The following is a 22187-nucleotide window of genomic DNA, read 5'->3' on the forward strand; positions in this document are numbered from 1 at the left end:
TAGTTTAGGAGCTACGATGCCACAGACAGATACACAGATACGCAGATACACACGTCAAACTTATAACACCCCTCTTTTTGGGTCGGGGGTTAAAAATACACCGAAAGTTGGAATAGTTTTATACCTACTATATATCTATTGCTATCTATCGGCAGTTAGCGGGTAGTAGTTGGGTTTAAGTGTTGTTTAACTTTGTATTGTTTTATTTCTAGGTTACGGCATTATCCCAAACACGATCATCGGTGAAATGTTTACGCCGAAAGTCAGAAGTAAAGGATCTACCCTTACCATGAGCATATCATGGGTTTTTGGGTTCACCGTGAACACAGTCTTCGGGATGCTTCTAGAAAGTGTTGGCGGGCATTTTGCGTTTTGGTTCTTTTCGCTTGTTTGCGCTTGCGCATTTATTTTCACACTATTCTTCATCCCTGAGACGAAAGGAAAAAGTTTGTTAGAGATCCAAGAGCTATTAAATAAATAGGTTATTGTGATTAAATGTGTTTTAAACATTTTTACAGTGCTAGTGTTGGTTTAATTTTACATGACTACCCAAAAAAACCCGTAGAGTTCCATAATCCGTATCATAAGTCTATGAAAGTATGGCGGCCAATATGAAATTTTTATTATTTGTTGTTATAGTGGCAATAGAAACAGCACTGTTAAAATTTTGTTTTAGACTTACGTCTAACCATATATTTTAGCGCTAGGTATATAAATATCTCATTTCCAAGCTAGACATCGTGAGAGAAAACCCTAAAATTTCGCCAAAATTTTGGGTTTGTAACTCAAATCGTCTACGAGCTAGAGACCCGTGACACGCAGAGAGAGAGAGAGACAGACAGAAGAGTGACATTAATAGGGCTCCGATTTTACCCTTGGATACGGAACCCTAAAAGCAAAGATGATAACTCCAATCCAAATCCAAAGGTCACCAATTGAACATACAAATAAAAAAAATAAAAAAGTAGGTACATTTTTATGTCACCTTGTACGATAAAATTATACCAAAACCTTCGTGTGTGAGTTGCAAAACGGTACTTAACCGGTTCGATATGTAACTGGTTTTTTTTGGGTTTCGTAAATCGTACGTAAAGGGTAAAATGGAGCCTCTTCTGTCTGTCTGTCTGTCTGTTTGCGTGTTCCTGATCCCGACTAGCTCATAGACAAAAAGAGGTACAAACTTAGGCATTTGGCGTAGAACGCTGACCTAAAACCGATATTGAATTAGTGATTTAATTATAACTTATTTTTCAGGGGGCATCCCCTCCATGCAATTTAAGGAGGCGAAAAAATATTTTTTCTTTCCCTAGTATGTGAGCCGTATCATTGTCTAGAATTTATTGAGTACATATAGTATAGAGAACGAATATATTTATTAAATGGAGGGCCGTCAAAATTGTTAGTTTTAAACCATTTTTGTGACGGGATCTACTCTAAAAACTAAACTAGTTAGGAATACTATGATGGGAAGTTAAAATTTTGGTTTATTATTCACTGTATTTCATTTAAACAAAATTCATAAAGTCGTTTGTACGTAAGCTGGTTTTTATTGGTTTTTATTTTACGTTTTTCTGCGAAGTTCTAGCTTGGAAATGAAATATGTAATACACCCGAAATATTAGGTTGTTCATAATGTTACGTTCAGAGCCCTATAAGACGAGACTCGATTCGCACCTGGCCGGTTTTTAATGGAATCTACTACCACTACCGCTGTTTCGGATCGAATATTCTTATATAGATGCAGTGCATAAAGAACCTTAGACTTAATCTTTAGTTATAGATAACAGGATTATTACTACTGTTGTAATAATGATTACCACTAGATATGAGTTAATAGTGCTTTATCCAGTAATAATGTTTATACGAGATAATTAAATAGTGCCAGTGTTTTGTGGGACATAGGTACTCGTACTATTTGGACTTAATTAAATGTGACTTATTAAAGTGTAAATAATATGAAGCTTAATTTAATACAAATAAATGGAAGGACGCGGCAAGTGTTAATAGCAACATGTAGTAAGTATCTTTAAAATCTTTTTCACACTATATATATTATATATCACACTAATATTATAAAGGCGAAAGTTTGTTCCTATGTGTGTGTGTGTGTATATGTTTGTTACTCCTTCACACAAAAACCACTGGACAGATTTGGCTGAAATTCGGAATGGAGATAGATAATATCCTGGATTAGCACATAGACTAATTTTTATCGCGGAAAATCAAAGAGTTCCCACGGGATTTCGAAAAACCTAAATCCACGCGGATGAAGTCGCGGGCGTCAGCTAGTGTTTCATAAACATTTACAAGGTAAATCCTAAGTAAGCTCAGGTAGTAACACGCTAAATTCCTGGCTTTCAAAAAGGAGGAGTTGTGTGTTCTAGCTATGTGCACCGATTTCTGGACCGATTTGCGTAATTTTTTTAATCGATAGAGAAACTTTGCGACATTGTCCCTAAAAAACTTGGATTCCAACTTCTGAATCCTGTTGCTCTAAGAAATTGTGATGGTCCCACGGGATTTTTAAAAACCTAAATCTACGGGGCGAAAACTTAAAAAAACAACGATCAACGATCGTTAGGATCTTAGTAGATGTAGGTAGTAGATACAAAACAAAACATTAGGAAATCGATATTTATCTCAAAAAAAAAACTTTTTGGATTTCCTGCAAGTTAAAGGTATTACACCTCGCGTAATATACGTAATACGGAGGATAATACGTAAAGCCGTTGGTCCTGCACCTGATCTCTCTCCGATCGTGTTGGATTGCCAACCCACCAGACTACGAGAGCGAGGGATTAAAGAGTGCATTATTGGTTCATTATTATAAGATTTCAAAAACAAACAATGAAATTAACGTCATAGATTTCTTATCATTTTAAAACCAGTTTTAATCTCAGATGATCTTCAGCGTTAAAGGTCATTATTATAAAGGTGTAAGCATATTGGACCACTCTACCAATTATTAATTGTTATTATAGCGGCAATAGAAGTACACAGTCTATGGACATGTCAACTCTCTTACGGTTCACGAGATACAGCCCGCTGACATACAGTCGGACGGACGGACGAACGAACGGATGGACGGAAAGCGGAAGCTTAGTAACAAGGTCCCGTTGGCACCCTTCGGGTACGGAACCCTTATAATCGGGACATAGGAAACTAGAAGGGTTAATTCGGACTTCCAGTTGGTCACCCATCCAGCTACCGACTTGGTAACATTGTTTAACCAGCACAATCAACTAATACGCTGACGCAGTAGTCAGCGCTGTGGTCTTGTGAGTGGAAGTCCCGGGTTCGATTCCCAGCAATTTGGGAATTTTCAATTTCTAAATTGTCTCGGTCTGGTCTGGTGAGAGGCTTCTGCCGTGGCTAGTTACCATCCTACCAGCAAAGTCGTGCCGCCAAGTGATTTAGCGTTCCCATGCGATGCCGTGTGGGAACTGATGAGGAGCATCTAGGTTTAATATCCCTTCTAAGTTATCTCGCTTCCACCTTAACTGCATCATCACTTACCACGAGGTGAAAACGAAGACAAGGGCTAATTAACACTTTATGCATATGTGTATTCTATTTTCAGTGTACCTAGGACAGCTAGTGGTAGGCTTTTCGGTGGCATGGTCTGGAGTGATTTTACCTAAATTGCAAGACAGTGATCAATCACCACTAAGTGAACTACCAACAGAGGCGCAGTTTTCTTTGGTTGCTTCTATATTATATGTGGGATGTATAGCAGGTATTTTTTTTGTTAAGTAAAAAAAACCGACCAAGTGCGAGTCAGACTCGCGCGCCGAGGGCTCCGTACTCGGATATTTCCCCCGACATTTTGCACGATAAATCAAAAATTTTACGCATAAAAATAAATTAAAATCTGATATACAATGTACAGGTAAAGCCTTTCCATATGATATATACTTTGTATAATTATCTTACCTTGAAAATTGAAAATACTAATTATTATTATTTGTTTTAAAATTTTCATCTTTTTTGTGATGTAACCACAAAATTCAACGTTTTTGGATTTTTTATAAAAAAAAACCAGCCAAGTATGAGTCATACTCGCACGCCGAGGGTTCCGTCATGAAAATAAATAAAAATCTGATATAGAATGTACAGGAAAATCCCTTTCATATGATACTCACTCGGTATACTTATCTTACTTTGAAAATTGAAGCACATTTTAAAAAAGGTTTCCAGAAAGACAGACAACAAAGTTATCCTATAAGGGTTTCGTTTTTCCTTTTGAAGCACGCAACCCAAAGCTACTTTAGGAATAGGAAAGGAGCAATTTGGAAAATAATTTTTCATATTTTACTTGTCTGTCATTTTCAGGTCCATACATAGCTGGATGGCTATCAAACATCAAAGGGCGGAAGCCGTGTCTGTTTTCTGGCGGGGTTATAACCGCTGTATCGTTTTTAATTCTGGCATTAAGTACAAATCTGGCGATGTTGTTATGTACCAGAGTTTTGTGTGGTATTGGAGCTAGTATCGTTGCAGTGATGAACCTGGTCTATATTGGAGAAATTGCGTTAGTATGGTGTTATTTTTACCCGACTACGGCAAAGCCAAATGATTAAATGAATGAAAGCCAAAAGTATGATTTTAGCAGTCTATCTATGTAACTATGTATATATGTATCCATATTCAGTGTGTTCCACCGTAGCACCTAAACCACTACACATCCCTTATTTATTATTCAATTGCCTCTCCCATAACTTAATTAAAATTAAATTTTTAACCGACTTAAAAAAAGGGGAAGTTCTCAATTCGTCGGATTTTTTTAATGTATGTTCCTCGATTACTCAAAGATGCCTGGACCGATTTTTTTTTGTTTGAAAGGGTATACATTGCAGGTGGTCCCATATAAATTTGGTGAAGATCTGATGAATATCCTCGGAGATGGAGAACAGAACTCCTTAATGGAGCAAATTGCTCGCGATCAGTGTAATAGCTTAGTAAACAGTAGCGTTTTAACTGGGCATAGCATATTATAATACAGTGGGCCACTAAAAATTGTGAAACAAAAAATTTCAAAAGAATAATAAAACCGACATGTAAAACCGAAATAGTCGAGCGAGCATAATAAAAGAAACTAGAAATCCAAGTGTTGAAGCTCGCCCGACTTCATACATACATTACACGTGTAGAAACAAAAATTATTTTTTACTTTTTAGGTTTTTGAAGTGGGTTTTACTTTTCTTTTGATTTTTTTAATATTTGAAGTGTCTTTCCTCAGATCTACAAACATCAGAGGCACCCTTCTAACAATATTGGGAATATTTCACACAATCGGTGCCGTAATTCTGTATACCGCGAGCTATTTTTTTTCATATTCCGGGACAAATTATGTTGGTCTAGCATGCTGCATGGCTTTTACACTGACTACCCTTTTGATACCAGAATCTCCATTATTTCATATTTTAGAAGGTAAGTAAACTATTGAACTTGTGGTTGGTTAAAATAAGTAGGTATAATTTACCATTGCACACAAAAACTTGAAAAGTTACATTAGGATTTCGTCAAAGTAGTCGTTTAATTTGGCTTTTTCAATCAGAAATGTTTTAATGATGCAACTGAACTTACAGATGCGACTGAAGATGCAAATTAAAAAAAAACCGGCCAAGTGCGAGTCAGACTCGCGCACATAGGGTTCCGTACTCGGGTATTTTTCCAACATTTTGCACGATAAATCAAAAACTATTGTACATAAAAATAAATAAAAATCTGTTTTAGAATATACAAGTAAAGCCCTCTCATATGATACCCAACTTGGTATAGTTATCTTACTTTGAAAATTGAAACACGTTTGATTTTTTTTTAAATGATGTACCTAACCACTAATTTGCGGTTTTCAAATTTATTTCTGTACTTGTGCTATAAGACCTACCTACCTGCCAAATTTAATGATTCTAGGTCAACGGGAAGTACCCTATAGGTTTCTTGACAGACAGACAGACAACGAAGTAATCCTATAAGGGTTCCGTTTTTCCTGTTGAGGTACGGAACCCTAAAAAAAATAACAAAACCTATTTATGTTTCAGGTAAAGATGCCGCGGTTATAAAAACGCTACATGATCTAGGCAGAAGCGAAGACATATACAAAATGTTGGCAGCAAAAAAAGAATTCAAAAATAATACTGCCAAAAAAGACTGGATTGAACTGTTTAGCCTCAAAGGCAATAGAAAAGCACTATCCATTGTTCTTACTATGAGCGTATTTCAACACTGCAGTGGGGTTATGGCTGTAGTGTTTTTTGCTGGGACAATTTTCAAAATGTCTGGATCTACTATAGAAGCGAATATATCTATGCTGATTATTGCAGCTTTTCAAATGATTGGTAGTTTTATCGGGCCTTTTATGGTCGAAAGGAGCGGGAGGAAAGTTTTGTTAATTGTCTCTAGTTGTATATGCTCTTTGGGAATGGTGAGTATTCTTAATTCTTTGTGTTTATTGAAGATATTTCGCAAATCATATTTATTTTGTGATTGGATGAATGATTACTCTATGATTTTGCGATAGACGTGTTATAGAGAAAGAAATTACACTAATATTTTAAAGGCGAAAGTTTGTATGTGTGTGTGTGTGTGTGTGTGTGTGTGTGTATGTTTGTTACTCCTTCACGCAAAAACTACTGGACGGATTTGGCTGAAATTTGGAATGGAGATAGATAATATCCTGGATTAGCACATAGGCTACTTTTAATCCCGGAAAATCAAAGAGTTCCCACGGGATTTCAAAAAACCTAAATCCACGCGGGCGAAGTCGCGGGAATCGGCTAGTAATTTTTATTACAAGAGTTTAGCTTGTATCACAGATTAGAAATACTATCAACGATAAATACACAGGCTAAAGGACAATAGGCAAAATACAAGGACCTTGTTCCTCACAGCGGAAGGGGCACTATTATAATAAGATTAGAATACAAGATATACACAATTAGAACACAAAACAAGACAAAAGTAGAGTTCAAATAGATATAATTAACTAGCTGACGCCCGCGACTTCGTCCGCGTGGATTTAGGTTTTTCGAAATCCCGTGGGAACTCTTTGGTTTTCCGGGATAAAAAGTAGCCTATGTGCTAATCCAGGATATTATCTATCTCCATTCCGAATTTCAGCCAAATCCGTCCGGTAGTTTTTGCGTGAAGGAGTTACAAACATACACACACACACACACACACACACACACAAACTTTCGCCTTTATAATATTAGTGAGATTTTAATGATCTGTTTCAGTTCCTATTAGGACTCTTCTTCTATTTGGACCATGTAGAGAATCCTGTGATTGATAAAATTAAGTGGGTTCCATTGGCCGTGCTCATATTATTTTTCATTGGATATGATGCTGGTAAGTTTAAAAAGTCAAGTGTAAAGTGTCAAGTTTTTGGAGAATATCTGCTATATGTATACAGGGTGTTTGGTAATTAGTATATAATGACGACACGTACCCATGCTACTTTATCTGATAAATACAATGCTGAAGTAAAATGACGAAATAAAATTATAAAAATTTCCATACAAAATTTAAAAAAAAATTGGTTGTCTGTAAAGTCGGTTTACTGACGATAGTTGAACGTGACAACAAAGGCCGATTGTGCTTCTTTGTCGCTCGTTCCGCGCTCTCGCTTGCACTTCAAGCCTTACATGGAACGCCTCAGAGCGAGGTAACGCCGCATGAGTCATGTTTTTTCGTGCGTGCAGCCGGCTCTATCGAATTATAAGACGTTGTCACGTCAAAATCACGTCAAAAAAAAAAATATGTCAAAGTTTTCATGACCCTAACGTGCCCTAACTCACTGAGATCGTTGGCCATCTTGGTATATACTAATTACCAAACACCCTGTATATCTAACTATTAAAATATAACACTTGATTAAGAGCTGGTTCACACAGGCTGCGTAAGCGTTGCGTAAACGTAGATTAGAGCGTACCATTGCGTTATTTGTAATGTATGGAACTGTATGAAACATGACATAGGCCAAACATTCTGAGAGGTGACCTGTGTTCAGTAGTGATAAGAGTAGGTGATTATAATGGTGATGTGTTCGAAGATTTTTGGGGTTCCGTACCTCAAAAAGAAAAACGGAATCCTTATAGGATCACTTTGTTGTCTGTCCGTCTGTCGTGTCTGTCAAGAAAACCTATTAGGGCACTTCCCGTTGACCATGAATCATGAAATTTGGCAGGTAGGTAGATCTTATAGCGCAAGTAAAGGAATAAATCCGAGAACCGTGAATTTGTGGTTATATATACACACATGTGGTTATATATATATCACACAAAATAAATTAAAATGTGTTTACGAAAAATTTAATTCACTAAATCCCATATAGATGGCGCAGATCGTTATTAACTTGCAGAGTGCACTACATAGAGATGTTAGGTATATCTTGTACGATAGTACGGAACCCTTCGTGTGCGAGTCCGACTCGCACTTGACCGGCTTTTCAAAAAAAATTTTTTTTTCAGGGTTGGGCATAATCCCAAACGCTCTGATCGGCGAAATGTTTACAACAAACGTAAGAAGCAAGGGTTCTGCAGTAGCCCTCACATCTTCATGGCTAGTCGGATTTGTGGTCATCACGATTTTTGGCTCAATCATAGAAAGCTTAGGTTATATAGCATTCTGGATTTTTGCCGCTACGTGTCTTGGAGCTGTGTTTTTTACAATATTTTGCGTTTTGGAGACCAAAGGGAAAAGTTTGTTAGAGATTCAAGAATTACTAAGCAAAAAATGAATTTAAAATAATTATAATAGCCTATAGTCCTCCGTCACTCGCTTCATACTAAAGTAGTAACTACAGTTTCTAGAATATGTCTGCAAAATTTCATGGACTTTGGTTGCTTAATATTCAAATGAAATTGGAACTACGATTGTATGAAGCAAGTCATGAAGAGAGCTTTGTGATAACTAAGTGTTCTCATAAGAATTCTATGAATATCAGAATAAAGCTTTAAAATGATGTAATTGAGATTTTTAATGATTTTTAGTTCTCCCTGTAATATTTTTCATAATTATTATGACGTTGTGTCAAAACAATATGCCACGTGGGTTCCATGGTGCATCTATTTTACTCTGGCCACATGCTGGGCACTGAATCTTGTCATAATTTTTGAAGTTCCATATCTGAAGGGACCCAAATCTTCCGTCCGTCCGTCTGTCTGTCAGTGGGCTGCATCTCGTGAACTTCTATTGCCGCTATAACAACAAATTACAATAATTTCAAAATGGCCGCCATGAAAATTAAAAAGTGTTATATTTTCTTCTATGATGGTACGGAACCCTTTCCGTGCGAATCCGACTCGTTGGACTAGATGGTCGCTTATCGAAGACCTTGAATGTAATAAGATAACAATGATGATCAGTATTAAATAGCTCCTTTAACAAGGTTTGTGTAGGCGCTATCTTAATTGCTGTGATTGGCTGAATTCAAGATTTTCCTGCTGGCAACAGTATTTTGGCCAATAGCGAAAGTCATGGGTTTTGCTAATCAGAGCGTGATTGCAATCATCACACTGTAAGTAGCGATCGATTTAACGAAAATCGATCATTTCTTCTTAATATCATGAATATCGAATGATGATAATAATCTTATCGTCAAAATATCGATTACGAGATAAGTTTTACTCATATTAAAATAATATTATGTTATCCTCCAGTGCGTAACAAATTTTGTCAGAAATATTACCTACCTCTATAATATTTTAAAAGCAATATAAGTAATGCGAAGTAATGCATGATATTTGAATAATCGTGAATCTGAAGTAATAATAATTTAATAAATGTTTGTAACCACAGAAAGAATTCAGAAAAGGCATAGAAGTGGTAAATGAGTGTAAGATTGTCGCACAGATGACTAGAAACACCAGAGCACGTTTTTGTAAAAATAGATGTATTTGCATTATGTTAAGGTATGATTCACGTTGCTTCCGTTGCTAGAGAAACCTACTAGAAGATGCCCGCGACTTCTTCCGCGTGGATTTAGGTTTTTAAAGATCCCGTGGGAACTGTTTGATTTTCCGGGATAAAAAGTAGCCTATATCCGCCCCCGGGATATAAGCTGTACCAAATTTCGCCAGAATCGTTTAAACTGTTGGGCCGTGAAAAGGTAGCAGACAGACAGACACACAGACAGACAGGCAGGCTGACAGACAGACGGACGCATTTATAATATTAGTATGGATTTTTTTTCTGTTGAATATTATTATATTAATGTTGAGACCACGTACGTACGACCACGACCACGTACCAATGTTGAGGCAAGCGCAGGGTAAGACGACTTTCAAGCCCGCTGCTGGACCGATGACACGAAGAAGGTGGCGGGAAGCGAGTGGATGAGGAAGGCGGAGGACCGTTTGGTAGCGCTCTCTTGGAAAGCAGTCCAGCTGTGGATTGATTGATTGAATTCACATAAAATGTAAATAGCTTAAAATCGACGACATGCTACATATACCATTTCTATTACCTATTTAGAATTGTGCTTTTGTGAAAGAAACAAGTGAGTTTGGAGTATTTTCTCATTAAGTACATTTAACAAAAGTTTAAAATGTTTTTTGAAATAACTGGGAAGAAACGGCAAGTACTGGCTTCAATGTGTAGTAAGTTACCTATTTATTAATTAGGTCCTAGGCAATACTCGCGACTTTAGCCGCGTGGATTTAGGTCTTAAATAAAAAATCTCGAGAGAACTCAGTGATTTCCCGCTCCCGGGACAAAAAGTAGCCTATACCACTTATCAGGTCTTCGCTTACATAATATATCTATCAAAAATAACATTGATGTTTCCGTTGCAGTGTTGAAGGAAAACCAACACATAAACAAACTTTCGCATTTATAATAGACTTGCAACGAATATTCGGTTACTATTCGGTATTCGGCCTATTCGGCTGCTTTTATTATATTCGGCCGAATACCGAATATCTACATATTATTCGGCCGAATACCGAATACTTAAATAATATATTTTGTCATAGAGAAATAATTGGTAAAATGAAAAATTAAAATCGATTGATTACGTATATATTCATTTCAGTTATAATCATTTAAGTAGTCATTCGTGCATAACACAGGTACATAATCATCTTCTGAATTGGAAAAATGGAGAATTCTATGTATTTGAATTATTGTGGTAATCAAAATTTAGAAGGGTAAGGTTCTCATTTCTTTTATAATCATTTATTAAGTAGTCATTGGTACATAAAACAGGTACACAATTTAATCCAATTTAATAAAAAAATCCAGCCGAATACATTTGCCTAATATTCGGCTATTCGGTCAGGGGCCTCGCCGAATATTCGGTATTCGGTATACTGCCGAATATACTATTCGTTGCAAGTCTTTTATAACATTAGTTATTTTTTCCGGGGTAAAAAGTATAGCGGAGCCTAACGATCTGTAATTTGATAAGTTACGTTGCTACGATGTGATTTGTCGGATAAGAGTATAGAGTGATTTTAAGTAACAAAATATCATGTTGAAGGAAAACATCGTACCTAAGGAAATAATGTTTTCAAATGTGTGTGAAGGCTGCCAACCCACAATTAAATTAGTTAGTATGGGGGACTATTACCTAAGGCATAAGCCATAGTCATTTTTCATCCAGGTTAATTACTACATCCAGATCTCTCAGAATGAGATGAAGTCTGAGTTTAGCTCTTGCATATTTTCAGTATACATAGGACAATTGCTGATAGGCTTTACAAATAGCTGGACGGTGCCTATTTTGCCAAAGTTACAAGATCCCGAACAATCGCCGCTTCCAAACTGTCTAACAGAAACCCAGCTTTCTTTAGTTGCATCTTTGTTATTCGTGGGATGCATCCCAGGTAACTATCAGGTTGCTTCCATTTTGTTATTTGCGATTTATTTGCCTGGTAGCGATGTGGGATTCATTCGAAAACAATCGAATAAATCGATTTTTCTTATTAATTTACGATAACAAATAAACAATCGGAAATCCAGGAATAACATTATCAATTTAAAAAAAAAATGTATATAAATAGGAGGGTCAACTGATGTTAAGCGATTACTGCCACCCATGAACATTTGCAGTATCAGTGGAACCGCCAATGCGTTGTCGCCTATCAGGAATTTGCTGGTCCGCCCCTTGAATAAACCCATGTTGTAATCTAATGGGAACTCCGCAGAAGGGAGTTGATTCCACAGTTTGCATGTGCGTGGAAAAAAGGATCTGGCAAAACGGCAAAATCCACTCGATTTTTGATTATTTTGACAGTCGAATTTTATTCGTTTGTTTTTTTTTTTTGACAACAATCACCATGCTAATACAAATCCACAAGTTGCGCTCATTTTTTAGGGTTCCGTACCTCAAAAGGAAAAACGGAACCCTTATAGAATCACTTTGTTGTCTGTCTGTCTGTCTGTCAAGAAACCTATAGGGTACTTCACGTTGTCCTAGAATCATGAAAGGCAGATATTGTTTGGCAATTTTCAAAGTAAGATAACTATACCAAGTGAGGTATCATATGAAAGGGCTTTACCTGTACATTCTAAAAGGAATTTTTATTTAATTTTATGGATAATAGTTTTTTATTTATCGTACAAAATGTTGGAAAAATTACCCGAGTACGGAACCCTCAGTGCGCGAGTCTGACTCGCACTTGGCCGGTTTTTTGTGTCCTTTTTTTGCTACAATCGCACATGCACTTGAAGTTGCTCTCAAACAACTCTTGGTTGAATTTCCTCAGGGAAATCTTACATATTCTTGTTCCCTATGTTTCCTGCGCTCGATTGGTATAAAGCTCGGTAAATTATTATCCGATGGCTAAGTATTAACTGAATTTTGAAACTTTTAAACTAGTAGATTAATTTGATCTGTACTGGTTTTTCTACTACTTCCAGTGTTTTTACTCGACTGCTGAGGTTAAGTCCAAAAGAAGGGTTGTGTATTTGACCTGTATGTATACATGTCCGGTATGGTAATATAATAATGTAGTATATAAAATAATGGTAGGGTACGTCATTAGATTCATCTTGAAGGCGAGAGTACATAAAATTCTTAAAAAATCAAAGTGGTGCATTTTTTGCCCTTTGATGTGCGGTCTGAAAAAGATGCAGACCCTATTACTCCGCTAGACTCCGCTGTCCGTCTATCCGTCTTTCCATTGATCTGTTTGTCTGTCAACGGGCTATTTCCCATAAATGGTACCTAATAGGGTAATAGGTAGAGAGCTGAAATTTTCACAGAATGTGTATTTCTATTGCCGCTGTAACAACAAATAATAAAAAATTCAAAATGAATACCTACCACGAAAGTAAAAAAAAAAAAGTGTTATTTCTTGTATGATGGTACGGAACCATTCGTTTGCGAGTCCGACTTGCACTTGTTTTTGAAATCTTTCTAAACCACTGGTTCGGGACTTCGTCTGTGTTGGTGTTTATTGGCGCGCGTGCTCTGCCTTTTCCGAGGGTTTTGTTTTTGTTAAAAGTGGCCGGGTTTTGTGTTTTGCTGGTGTTTTTGGTGGTAGAACTGACTGGGAAGCGCTCTAAAGGGGTGCCGCGCGTGTGTCGGCGAGCGCCGGCACAGACGAAGTCCATACTTGTATAGTTTCCCTAACTTGTAAATAACTACAAACTTGACATTGGCTAATCTTTGTAAAGCCAGAAGAGAGAGAAAAAACCACTGGTTCGTACCTTCTTCCAGGTCCATACATAATGGGGTGGCTCTCCAACGTGAAGGGTCGTAAGCCTTGCCTGTTCCTGGGTGGGTTGCTCGCTGCAACAGGCTACGTTGTGTTAGCGACAGCGAAATCCCTTGCTGTGCTGTATTGCGGCAGAATGTTATCTGGATTTGGTGCTGGCATCCTTGCTGTTACGAACGTGGTGTATATTGGTGAAATTGCGTTAGTATGTCATCACACTACTAATATTATAAAGGCGAAAGGTTGTATGTATGTGTGTGTGTCCAGCCACTTCCCGCCAGCCGCTTTATATCGTCGGTCCATCGTGCTGGAGGGCGTCCCACACTACGTTTGCTTAAACGCGGTCTCCACTCAAGGACTTTCCGGCTCCAACGGCCATCGCCTCTACGACAGGCATGGCCTGCCCACTGCCACTTCAGCTTGCTAATAGTTTGGGCTATGTCAGTGACCTTGGTTCTCCTGCGGATCTCCTCATTTCGGATCTTATCCCTCAGTGAAACTCCTAACATAGCCCTCTCCATAGCTCGCTGAGCAACTTTGAATGTGTCTGTTTGTTACTATTTCACCCACCGCAGGCTTTTAAAATCATTTCGGAAATCCTCAGTTTTGCTTCGTCCTTCCAATATTACTCAACCGTAAATACGAGAAATAAAATAAAAATAGACTTGTAATGCCCGCTTCTAGCTGGCTAAGTAAACTTGGTAATTCATTTATTGGAAATTGTGTACGTTTTTACATTAAGCTCTCAGAATACAATATATTAATTAGAGATGTCCCTCAACCAGTTCAAAGTTATTATTAAAAGTAAATTTACTGAAAAATCCTATTACAATGTAAAGGATTATTTAAATGATAGTTCTAATAAATTAAGTGGTTTTATGAAGTCGGATAGTAAAAATAATACCCGGCTGAGTTTGTTGTGGGCTCTTCTCAGACCTGGGCGCGTTTGCAACCCTCGTAGCTTTCGTTTTAACTAATTAACTAATTATCACCACTATATCATCTTACAAATCTAACAATTCTGACCATCAATAGAAGTACAATGGTACCTACTTTGAATAAATGATTTGAGTTTGACTTCTCCGGCCGTTCTCCGTTGAGATCTCCGGGTGTCTCCGGCCTAGTAATGACGTAACTATAGGTATATGGTTCTTTTCACAGGTCTACCAACAATAGAGGCATTCTCTTGACAGGTGTTGGAATAACGACAACATGTGGTTCTGTTATCGTCTTAACAGCTGGCTACTTTCTGTCTTATGCGGGAACGACTTTTATTGGAGCAGGCATAAGTCTTGCTTTCACAGTAGCAACACTAACTTTACCTGAAACACCAATATTTCATATGTTGAAAGGTAATCCATATTACGAATTTTATAAGTACTTTTATGCTTATGTACCTACTTAAACGCATACTAATCTCAGAGCCTCAATAGCTCAACTGGTAAAGGAGTGGACTGAAAACCGGTCGACGGTTCAAACCCCGCCCGTTGCACTATTGTCGTACCTACTCCTAGCACAAGCCTGACGCTTAGTTGGAGAGGGAAGGGGAATATTAGTCTAAATGGCTAATATTCTTTAAAAAAAAAAACTATACTTCCATACTTATATTACTTACTTTATTCAGCGCTACAACATTTACAACTTGAATTCTATCCTTTACTTTCTTCTTCCAATCTTACGCAATCCATCAATCTTTTTCTGGGGTCTGGGGCTATCTTTTAGTCTATTTTGTTGTAGTGTCCATAGTCACACTAATATTATAAAGGCGAAAGTTTGTGTGTGTGTGTGTGTGTGTGTGTGTGTGTGTGTGTGTGTGTGTGTGTGTGTGTGTGTGTGTGTGTGTGTGTGTGTGTGTGTGTGTGTGTGTGTGTGTGTGCGTGTGTGTGTGTGTGTGTGTGTGTGTATGTTTGTTACTCCTTCACGCAAAAAGTACTAGACGGATTTGGCTGAAATTTGGAATGAAGATAGATAATATCCTGGATTAGCACATAGGCTACTTTTTATCCTGGAAAATCAAAGAGTTCCCACGGGATTTCGAAAAACCTAAATCCACGCGGGCGAAGTCGCGGGCATCGGCTAGTAAAATATTAAATGCGAAAATGTGACTCACTGTCTGTTGCATTTTTACCTCATTCATATATATGAAATATAGGCACAGAAAGAGCTTGCATTGTGGATACCGATATTGGGTAAATTGAAACATAAAACAAGAATACAAACCTTTTGTTGGAATCCGAAAAGTAGAGTAACTATTATATTTTTATTTGAGTTGTACTGATAACTATAAAAAAAGTATGCGAAGCTGAAGTGGCAGTGGGAGAGGCAGATAATAATTTAAAGAACCGACAGACAGTGGGTCTCTAAGGTGATTAATTGGTGACCTTGTACTGGAAAGCGTAGTGTTTTGAGACCTTCCACAAAGTGGATGAACGGTCTCAAGTTAGACACTGGGAACCACTGGATACTGGAAGAATAAGAAAGCGGCATCTATTAGTTGAAACAATGACAACGATAATATTTTAATGTAACAAGAATGTTTTTAACCCCCGACCCAAAAATAGGGGTGTTATAAGTTAGACGCGTGTATCTGTCTGTGGGATCGTAGCTCCTAAACTAATGAACCGATATTAATTTAGTTTTTTTTTTGTTTGAAAGCAGGCTTGATCGAAAGTGTTCTTCGCAATAATCCAAGAAAATCGGTTCAGCCGTTTGAAAGTTATCAGCTCTTTTCTAGTTACTGTAACCTTCACTTGTCGGGGTTGTTATCAATTTTTAATTTACACTTTTTACTTTTTAGGTGATGAGAAAGCATTAAGAAAAGTTCTCCAAGAATTAGGAAGATATGATGATATAGACACATTAGTGGAAGCGAAAAAGGAATCTCGTGAATTGTCGAACAAAAAAGACTGGCAAGAGCTATTTTCTATAAGAAGCAATAGCAGAGCATTATTTATAGTAGTTGGAATTAATATTTTACAACACTGCAGTGGGATTGCGCCAATTTTGTTTTTTGCTTCAATAATTTTTGATATGGCCGGTTCTAAAATTGACGCTAGTCTGTCTATGATTATAATAGCAGAATTTCAATTGATTGGCACTTCTATTAGTTCTGTACTCATTGAAAGAGCTGGGAGAAAAAAGTTGCTTATCATATCAAGTGCCAATTGCTCTTTAAGTATGGTAAGTGTTAAACGTATTTAAACGTATATAGTGATAAGTTGCCTTCAAACTACGGAAATATAATAGAATATATAAATATCCGTTCACCCTACTTTTAAATGTCACTGTTTACACTTAGATGTAATATATTACACAATTGTAATTTATTTCACAATTTTTAGTGGCCCCACTGTACTATGTATAATAATATGCATGCTCAGTTAAAAGAGTAATCGGGGAACATACATTAAAAAAAAAAACCGACGAATTGAGAACCTCCTTTTGTCGAAGTCGGTTAAAAATCTATTTTATCAGCCTATACCCACAACTTCATCTACGTGGACTAAAACAAATTAAACCCTATTTTACGCCCATAAAGGTTGAATTTTCAAAGATATTTTCTTAGCAGATGGTTATCTGCATGCCTTTCAGCCCGATCCGTCCAGCAGTTTGAGCTGTGCGTTAAGGGGGTCTCTCCGTCACTCGCTCCATACAAACGTAGTTCGTCTCCCATTGGAATACTAACCAATCATACTCAATGGAATTTTGTACAAACGTTCCGGGAACTAATATCTATGCCAGTGGTTTTCTAGATTTCCGTTAAAATATTCGGTTTCAAAGTTATGCGATCTTAAAAGTTCACATACAAATCTTGAGCCCCTGTAATTTTAAAACTACATATTTTTAGAAAAATCTAAAACACCACAGGCACAGATATTAGTTTCTAGAATATGTCTACAAAATTTCATGGACTTTGGTTGCTTAATATTCAAATTAAATTGGGGCTACGATTGTACGGAGTAAGTGACGGAGAGAGCCCTGTTAATAGATCAGTCAGTCAGTGAGTCACCTTTTCCTTCTATACATTTAGAAGAAGTACACCATAAAGAGATAATTGTATTTTAATGGATATTATTATTGCAACAGGTGGCCTTATCGCTACAAAACTGCAATCTCTTACAGGCAACCTCATAGGAACCATATTTTTAACCGACTTCCAAAAAAGGAGGAGGTTCTCAATTCGTCGGGATCTTTTTTTTTTTTTTTATTTTTTTTTTTTTATGTATGTTCCCCGATTACTCAAAGACCCCTGGACCGATTTGGAAAATTTTTTTTTGTTTGAAAGGGTATACTGTGCAGGTGGTCCCATATAAATTTGGTGAAGATCTGATGAATATCTTCGGAGATGAAGAACAGAACTCCTCAATGGATAGGAGCAAATTGCTCGCGATCAGTGTAATAGCTTAGTAAACAGTAGGGTTTAACTGGGCACAGCATATTATAGTACAGTGGGGCCACTAAAAATTGTGAAATAAAAAATTTTCAAAAGAAAAATAAAACCGACTTCAAAAACGACAAACACTAAAAAGTAAAAAATAACTTTTGTTTAGCTACACGTGTAATGCACCTAGGTATGAAGTCGGGCGAGCTTCACTCTTGGATTTCTAATTTTGTTTTAATATGCTCGCTCGACTTCATACCTAGGTACATTACACGTGTAGCTAAACAAAAGTTATTTTTTACTTTTTAGTGTTTGTCGTTTTTGAAGTCGGTTTTATTTTTCTTTTGAATTTTTTTTTAGGGTTTATAATCTAGTATAACACCATAATGCCTACCTATTCTACAAACTACCACAGGTTTAGTTCACTGACTGATAACTTTAAAATATATTTACTTACTAATTTAACTAGATAGTGGCCGCTACTTCAACCGCGTGGATTTAGGTTTTTTAGAAATCCCGCGGGAGCAGTTTGATTTTCCGGGATAAAAAAGTCCGTCTGAAAAGAAGTTTAGGTTTTTTATAAGTCCGTTTCTGGGATGTAAAATTTCTCAAAATGTATGGTTTATCTGTGAAAGATTTCGCCGAAAGCGGTTAAACTCATGAGCTGCTAGCAGGCAGACAAACTTTCGCTTTTATAATATTAGTAGGTAATGGGTGGAAGTATATAAGATGGTTTTTTTTTTTCAGTTCTTCCTTGGTCTATACTTTTATTTGGATCACATAGGAAATCCCATTGTAAGTGGTGTGAGATGGTTACCCCTTGCAATCTTGATCGTATTTTTCATTGGCTTTGAATGTGGTAAGTTAGTCATGATTTTTAACCCCCGACCCAAAAAGAGGGGTGTTATAAGTTTGACGAGTGTATCTGTGTATCTGTCTGTGGCATCGTAGCTTCTAAACTAATGAACCGATTTTAATTTAGTTTTTTTTTGTTTGAAACGTGGTTGATCGCGAGTGTTCTTAGCTATAATCCAAAAAAATCAGCTCAGCCGTTTGAAAGTTATCATCTCTTTAGTCTTTTCTAGTTACTGTAACCTTCACTTGTCGGGGGTGTTATAAATTTTTAATTTACACTTGTTAACTTAGTAGGTACCTACCTATCTTTCAGCGACATCAGCAAGCAGTATTTATCTTACTTACATTTGGTATCTTCTCTCCGTATGTAATCGGGGCCTTCGTTTAATCCCATCATTTGATTACCACTAAGCGATAGGTGAGATAGTTACCTAAGTTCTATTATATTCCTTACGATAATTAAGATCTGATTTAGGGTTCCGTACCTACCGGAAAAAAACGGCAAAATTGCGAGTCGGGTCTCGCTCTTATAGGATTCCGTACATAATAACTATGAACAGTATAATTATTTTGGACCAGCTGATGCCCGCGACTTCGTTCGCGTGGATGTAGGTTTTTGAAAATCCCGTGGGAACTCTTTGATTTTCCGGGATAAAAAGTAGCCTATGGCTAATCCAGGTTATGATCTATCTCCATTCTAAATTTCAGCCCAATCCGTCCAGTAGTTTTTGCGTGAAGGAGTAACAAACATACACACACACACGCTCACACACACACATACAAACTTTCGCCTTTATAATATTAGTGTGATGTATGAAATATTTCATTTTAGGGTTCCGTACATACTTATGAACATCATAATGTTTTTCGTATATGAAATATTTTTTTTCCGACCTAGAACATCGCAATCGCATCAGAAGAAAAATCCAAAAATTGTTTGTTTGTTTTAGTGAAGCTTAGAAACCATTTTTAACCCCCGACCCAAAAGAGGGGTGTTATAAGTTTGACGTATGTATCTGTGTATCTGTCTGTGGCATCGTAGCTCCTAAACTAATGAACCTATTTTAATTTCGTTTTTTTTTTGTTTGAAAGGTGGCTTGATCGAGAGTGTTCTTAACTATAATCCAAGAAAATCGGTTCAGCCGTTTGAAAGTTAACAGCTCTTTTGTAGTTACTGTAACCTTCACTTGTCGGGGGTGTTATAAATTTTTAATTTACACTTGTAATACATATACCGCGTATCATTGACATCAAAGTTAATGTTGCCTTATTTTCAGGGCTCGGAATCATCCCAATTGTTCTAATGGTAGAGATGTTCACAAGTAATGTAAGGAGTAAGGGTTCAGCTGTATGCATGACCTCGTCATGGGTAGCCGGCTTCCTCATCACCACTGCCTTTGGAGCCTTGGTTGAAACGATCGGTGGACATATTGCGTTCTGGTTCTTCTCAGGAACTTGTTTATGTACCATATTATTTTCAGTATTTTGCGTTGTGGAGACGAAGGGAAGAAGCTTGTTGGAGATTCAGGAGATTTTGAATAAAAAATGAGTTCGTAATATATTATTGGTTTTTTTAATTCCGAGACAGTTAACTTGACCTCGGTTCGCTTGGAAGATTCTGGAAATCAGTTTTGTGAAAGGAGATTCTAAGTTTTTATAGGGTTATGAGTTTGACTTGTATGTCCGTTTCTATGTCCGCTATAGTAACTACTCAAAAGCTTAACTGATTTTGGTAAATGATACGTCATTAGTTCGCCTTGATACCGCGGGTACATAAAACTCTTAAAGAATTAAATTAGCAGATTTTTTGCGCTTTAAATGGGTAGACTGAAAAAGATGCAGTCGGGCAGTTTTGGATATTTTTAAAATTAAGTAGTAGGTATTTGTTACCATTTATTATATATTTATATTATATATTTTTTTTCTCTCATTTATTTATTTTTCCCATTTTATCCTATTTTTAAACATCAAATAATAAAATAACAAAAACAACAGAAAAAATAACAGAAACACAGAGAAAATAACAGAAACAACAGAAAAAATAACAGAAACACAGAAAAAATAACAGAAACAACAGAAAAAATAACAGAAACACAGAAAAAATGACAGAAACATAGAAAAAATAACAGAAACACAGAAAAAATAACAGAAACAACAAAAAATAAAATAACATCAACAACAAAATCAATAAATAACAGAAACAAAAGAGAAATAAAATAACATAAACAACAAAAAACTAAAGTAACGGAAAAAAAAAATTGAATAAAAATATGATAAAATGGATCCCACTGGCAACAGGGTGGGTTAGACCCAAGCCGCTAGTGGTCAGGGCTCCAGAGTGAGGAACCTCCTCACAATGCGTGCCGTCTCAAGAACCACTGCCTTCTGTATCTTACCCTTGATCCAACAGTTAAGCGACAGTTTCTTAAGATGTTGGTCGAAACTGTTCGCAATAAGACCGTGGACTGATACAACTATCGGTACAATAATCGCTGAGTCAACACTCCACATGGCGGTAATCTCGTGGGCCAGGTCCAAGTATTTCGATACTTTTTCCTTTTCTGCTTTCACTAAATTATCATCATGTGGAATAGTGACATCAACAATCATTGCTCGACGCGCTGATCGGTCAACTAGCACTATATCAGGTCTATTGGCTACAATATACCTGTCAGTGATAACCGACCGATCCCAGTAAAGCAGGGCACTGCTATTTTCAAGAACTGACATTGGGTCGTACCTATAGTACGGCACCTCAGTATCTACAAGGCCATATTGAAGAGCAAGTTGTTGATGGATTATCTTGACTACTTGATTATGTCTGTGTAAGTATTCGCCGTTAGCAAGATAAGAACAACCGGAAACAATATGTCTGAGGGATTCCCCAGGAAGATGGCACGCACGACAAATGTCAAGCGTTCCATCTTTCATTATATGTTTCCGTTAATTATTAGTCTTAATAACTTCGTCCATAATTGCACAGATAAAACCTTCGGTTTCCCCAAAGAGGTCCCCAAACTGTAGCCAGGATACAGAGGCTATGGAATCTACATCCGGCCTAGTTAAGGCCTTGTAGAATCTTCCATGCAACTCCTTACTCCTCCATACAGCTATGCGATCCGAAGTGCTAAGCACTATGGGCTTACGCCAGTTATTTTTGCCTAAGGAAAGCGGAGTAAGACCTTTATCAACTGCAACTACATCCCTATGTATTCCCACATTTACTTTGAGAAAATAATCTCTGAGATTGCATACCTCACGATTATGAAGGTTCTTGGCATTTA

The 22187-nt window shown here is 37.0% G+C and overlaps 3 protein-coding genes across 3 annotated transcripts in view; all 3 read left to right on the plus strand.

Moving 5' to 3' along the window:
• LOC123877526 overlaps positions 1-481 on the plus strand; it is a 42593-nt gene extending 42112 nt beyond the window's left edge. Inside the window, exon 22 of the mRNA XM_045924329.1 lies at positions 213-481. Within this exon, the coding sequence (XP_045780285.1) occupies positions 213-481 (269 nt within the window). The remainder of the gene's footprint in view (positions 1-212) is intronic.
• A 1369-nt stretch (positions 482-1850) lies between these two features.
• The window catches only part of LOC123877804 (facilitated trehalose transporter Tret1-like), a 28748-nt gene continuing 8411 nt past the window's right edge, over positions 1851-22187 (plus strand). Inside the window, exons 1-7 of the mRNA XM_045924712.1 lie at positions 1851-2016; positions 3581-3736; positions 4333-4531; positions 5240-5430; positions 6045-6427; positions 7242-7353; positions 8475-8771. Coding sequence (XP_045780668.1) covers positions 1956-2016; positions 3581-3736; positions 4333-4531; positions 5240-5430; positions 6045-6427; positions 7242-7353; positions 8475-8743 — 1371 coding nt within the window. The 5' untranslated portion in view covers positions 1851-1955 and the 3' untranslated portion in view covers positions 8744-8771. The remainder of the gene's footprint in view (positions 2017-3580; positions 3737-4332; positions 4532-5239; positions 5431-6044; positions 6428-7241; positions 7354-8474; positions 8772-22187) is intronic.
• LOC123877813 (facilitated trehalose transporter Tret1-like) lies at positions 10553-20462 on the plus strand. The gene is made up of 7 exons (XM_045924725.1): positions 10553-10604; positions 11676-11831; positions 13670-13868; positions 14829-15019; positions 16465-16847; positions 18796-18907; positions 20181-20462. The coding sequence occupies exons 1-7, from the start codon at positions 10553-10555 to the stop codon at positions 20450-20452; spliced, it is 1365 nt and encodes a 454-aa protein (XP_045780681.1). The 3' UTR covers positions 20453-20462.

Source organism: Maniola jurtina, chromosome 24, assembly GCF_905333055.1.
Source record: "Maniola jurtina chromosome 24, ilManJurt1.1, whole genome shotgun sequence".
NCBI lineage: Eukaryota > Metazoa > Arthropoda > Insecta > Lepidoptera > Nymphalidae > Maniola > Maniola jurtina.

What these genes read in the sequence shown, in the direction of transcription:
- LOC123877813 (XM_045924725.1), top strand. Translation starts at nt 10,553, where the DNA reads ATGTTTTTTGAAATAACTGGGAAGAAACGGCAAGTACTGGCTTCAATG. An exon ending in GTGTATATTGGTGAAATTGC is followed by an intron (nt 13,869 to 14,828) that starts GTTAGTATGTCA and finishes TTCTTTTCACAG; the next exon opens with GTCTACCAACAATAGAGGCA. An exon ending in AATATTTCATATGTTGAAAG is followed by an intron (nt 15,020 to 16,464) that starts GTAATCCATATT and finishes TTTACTTTTTAG; the next exon opens with GTGATGAGAAAGCATTAAGA.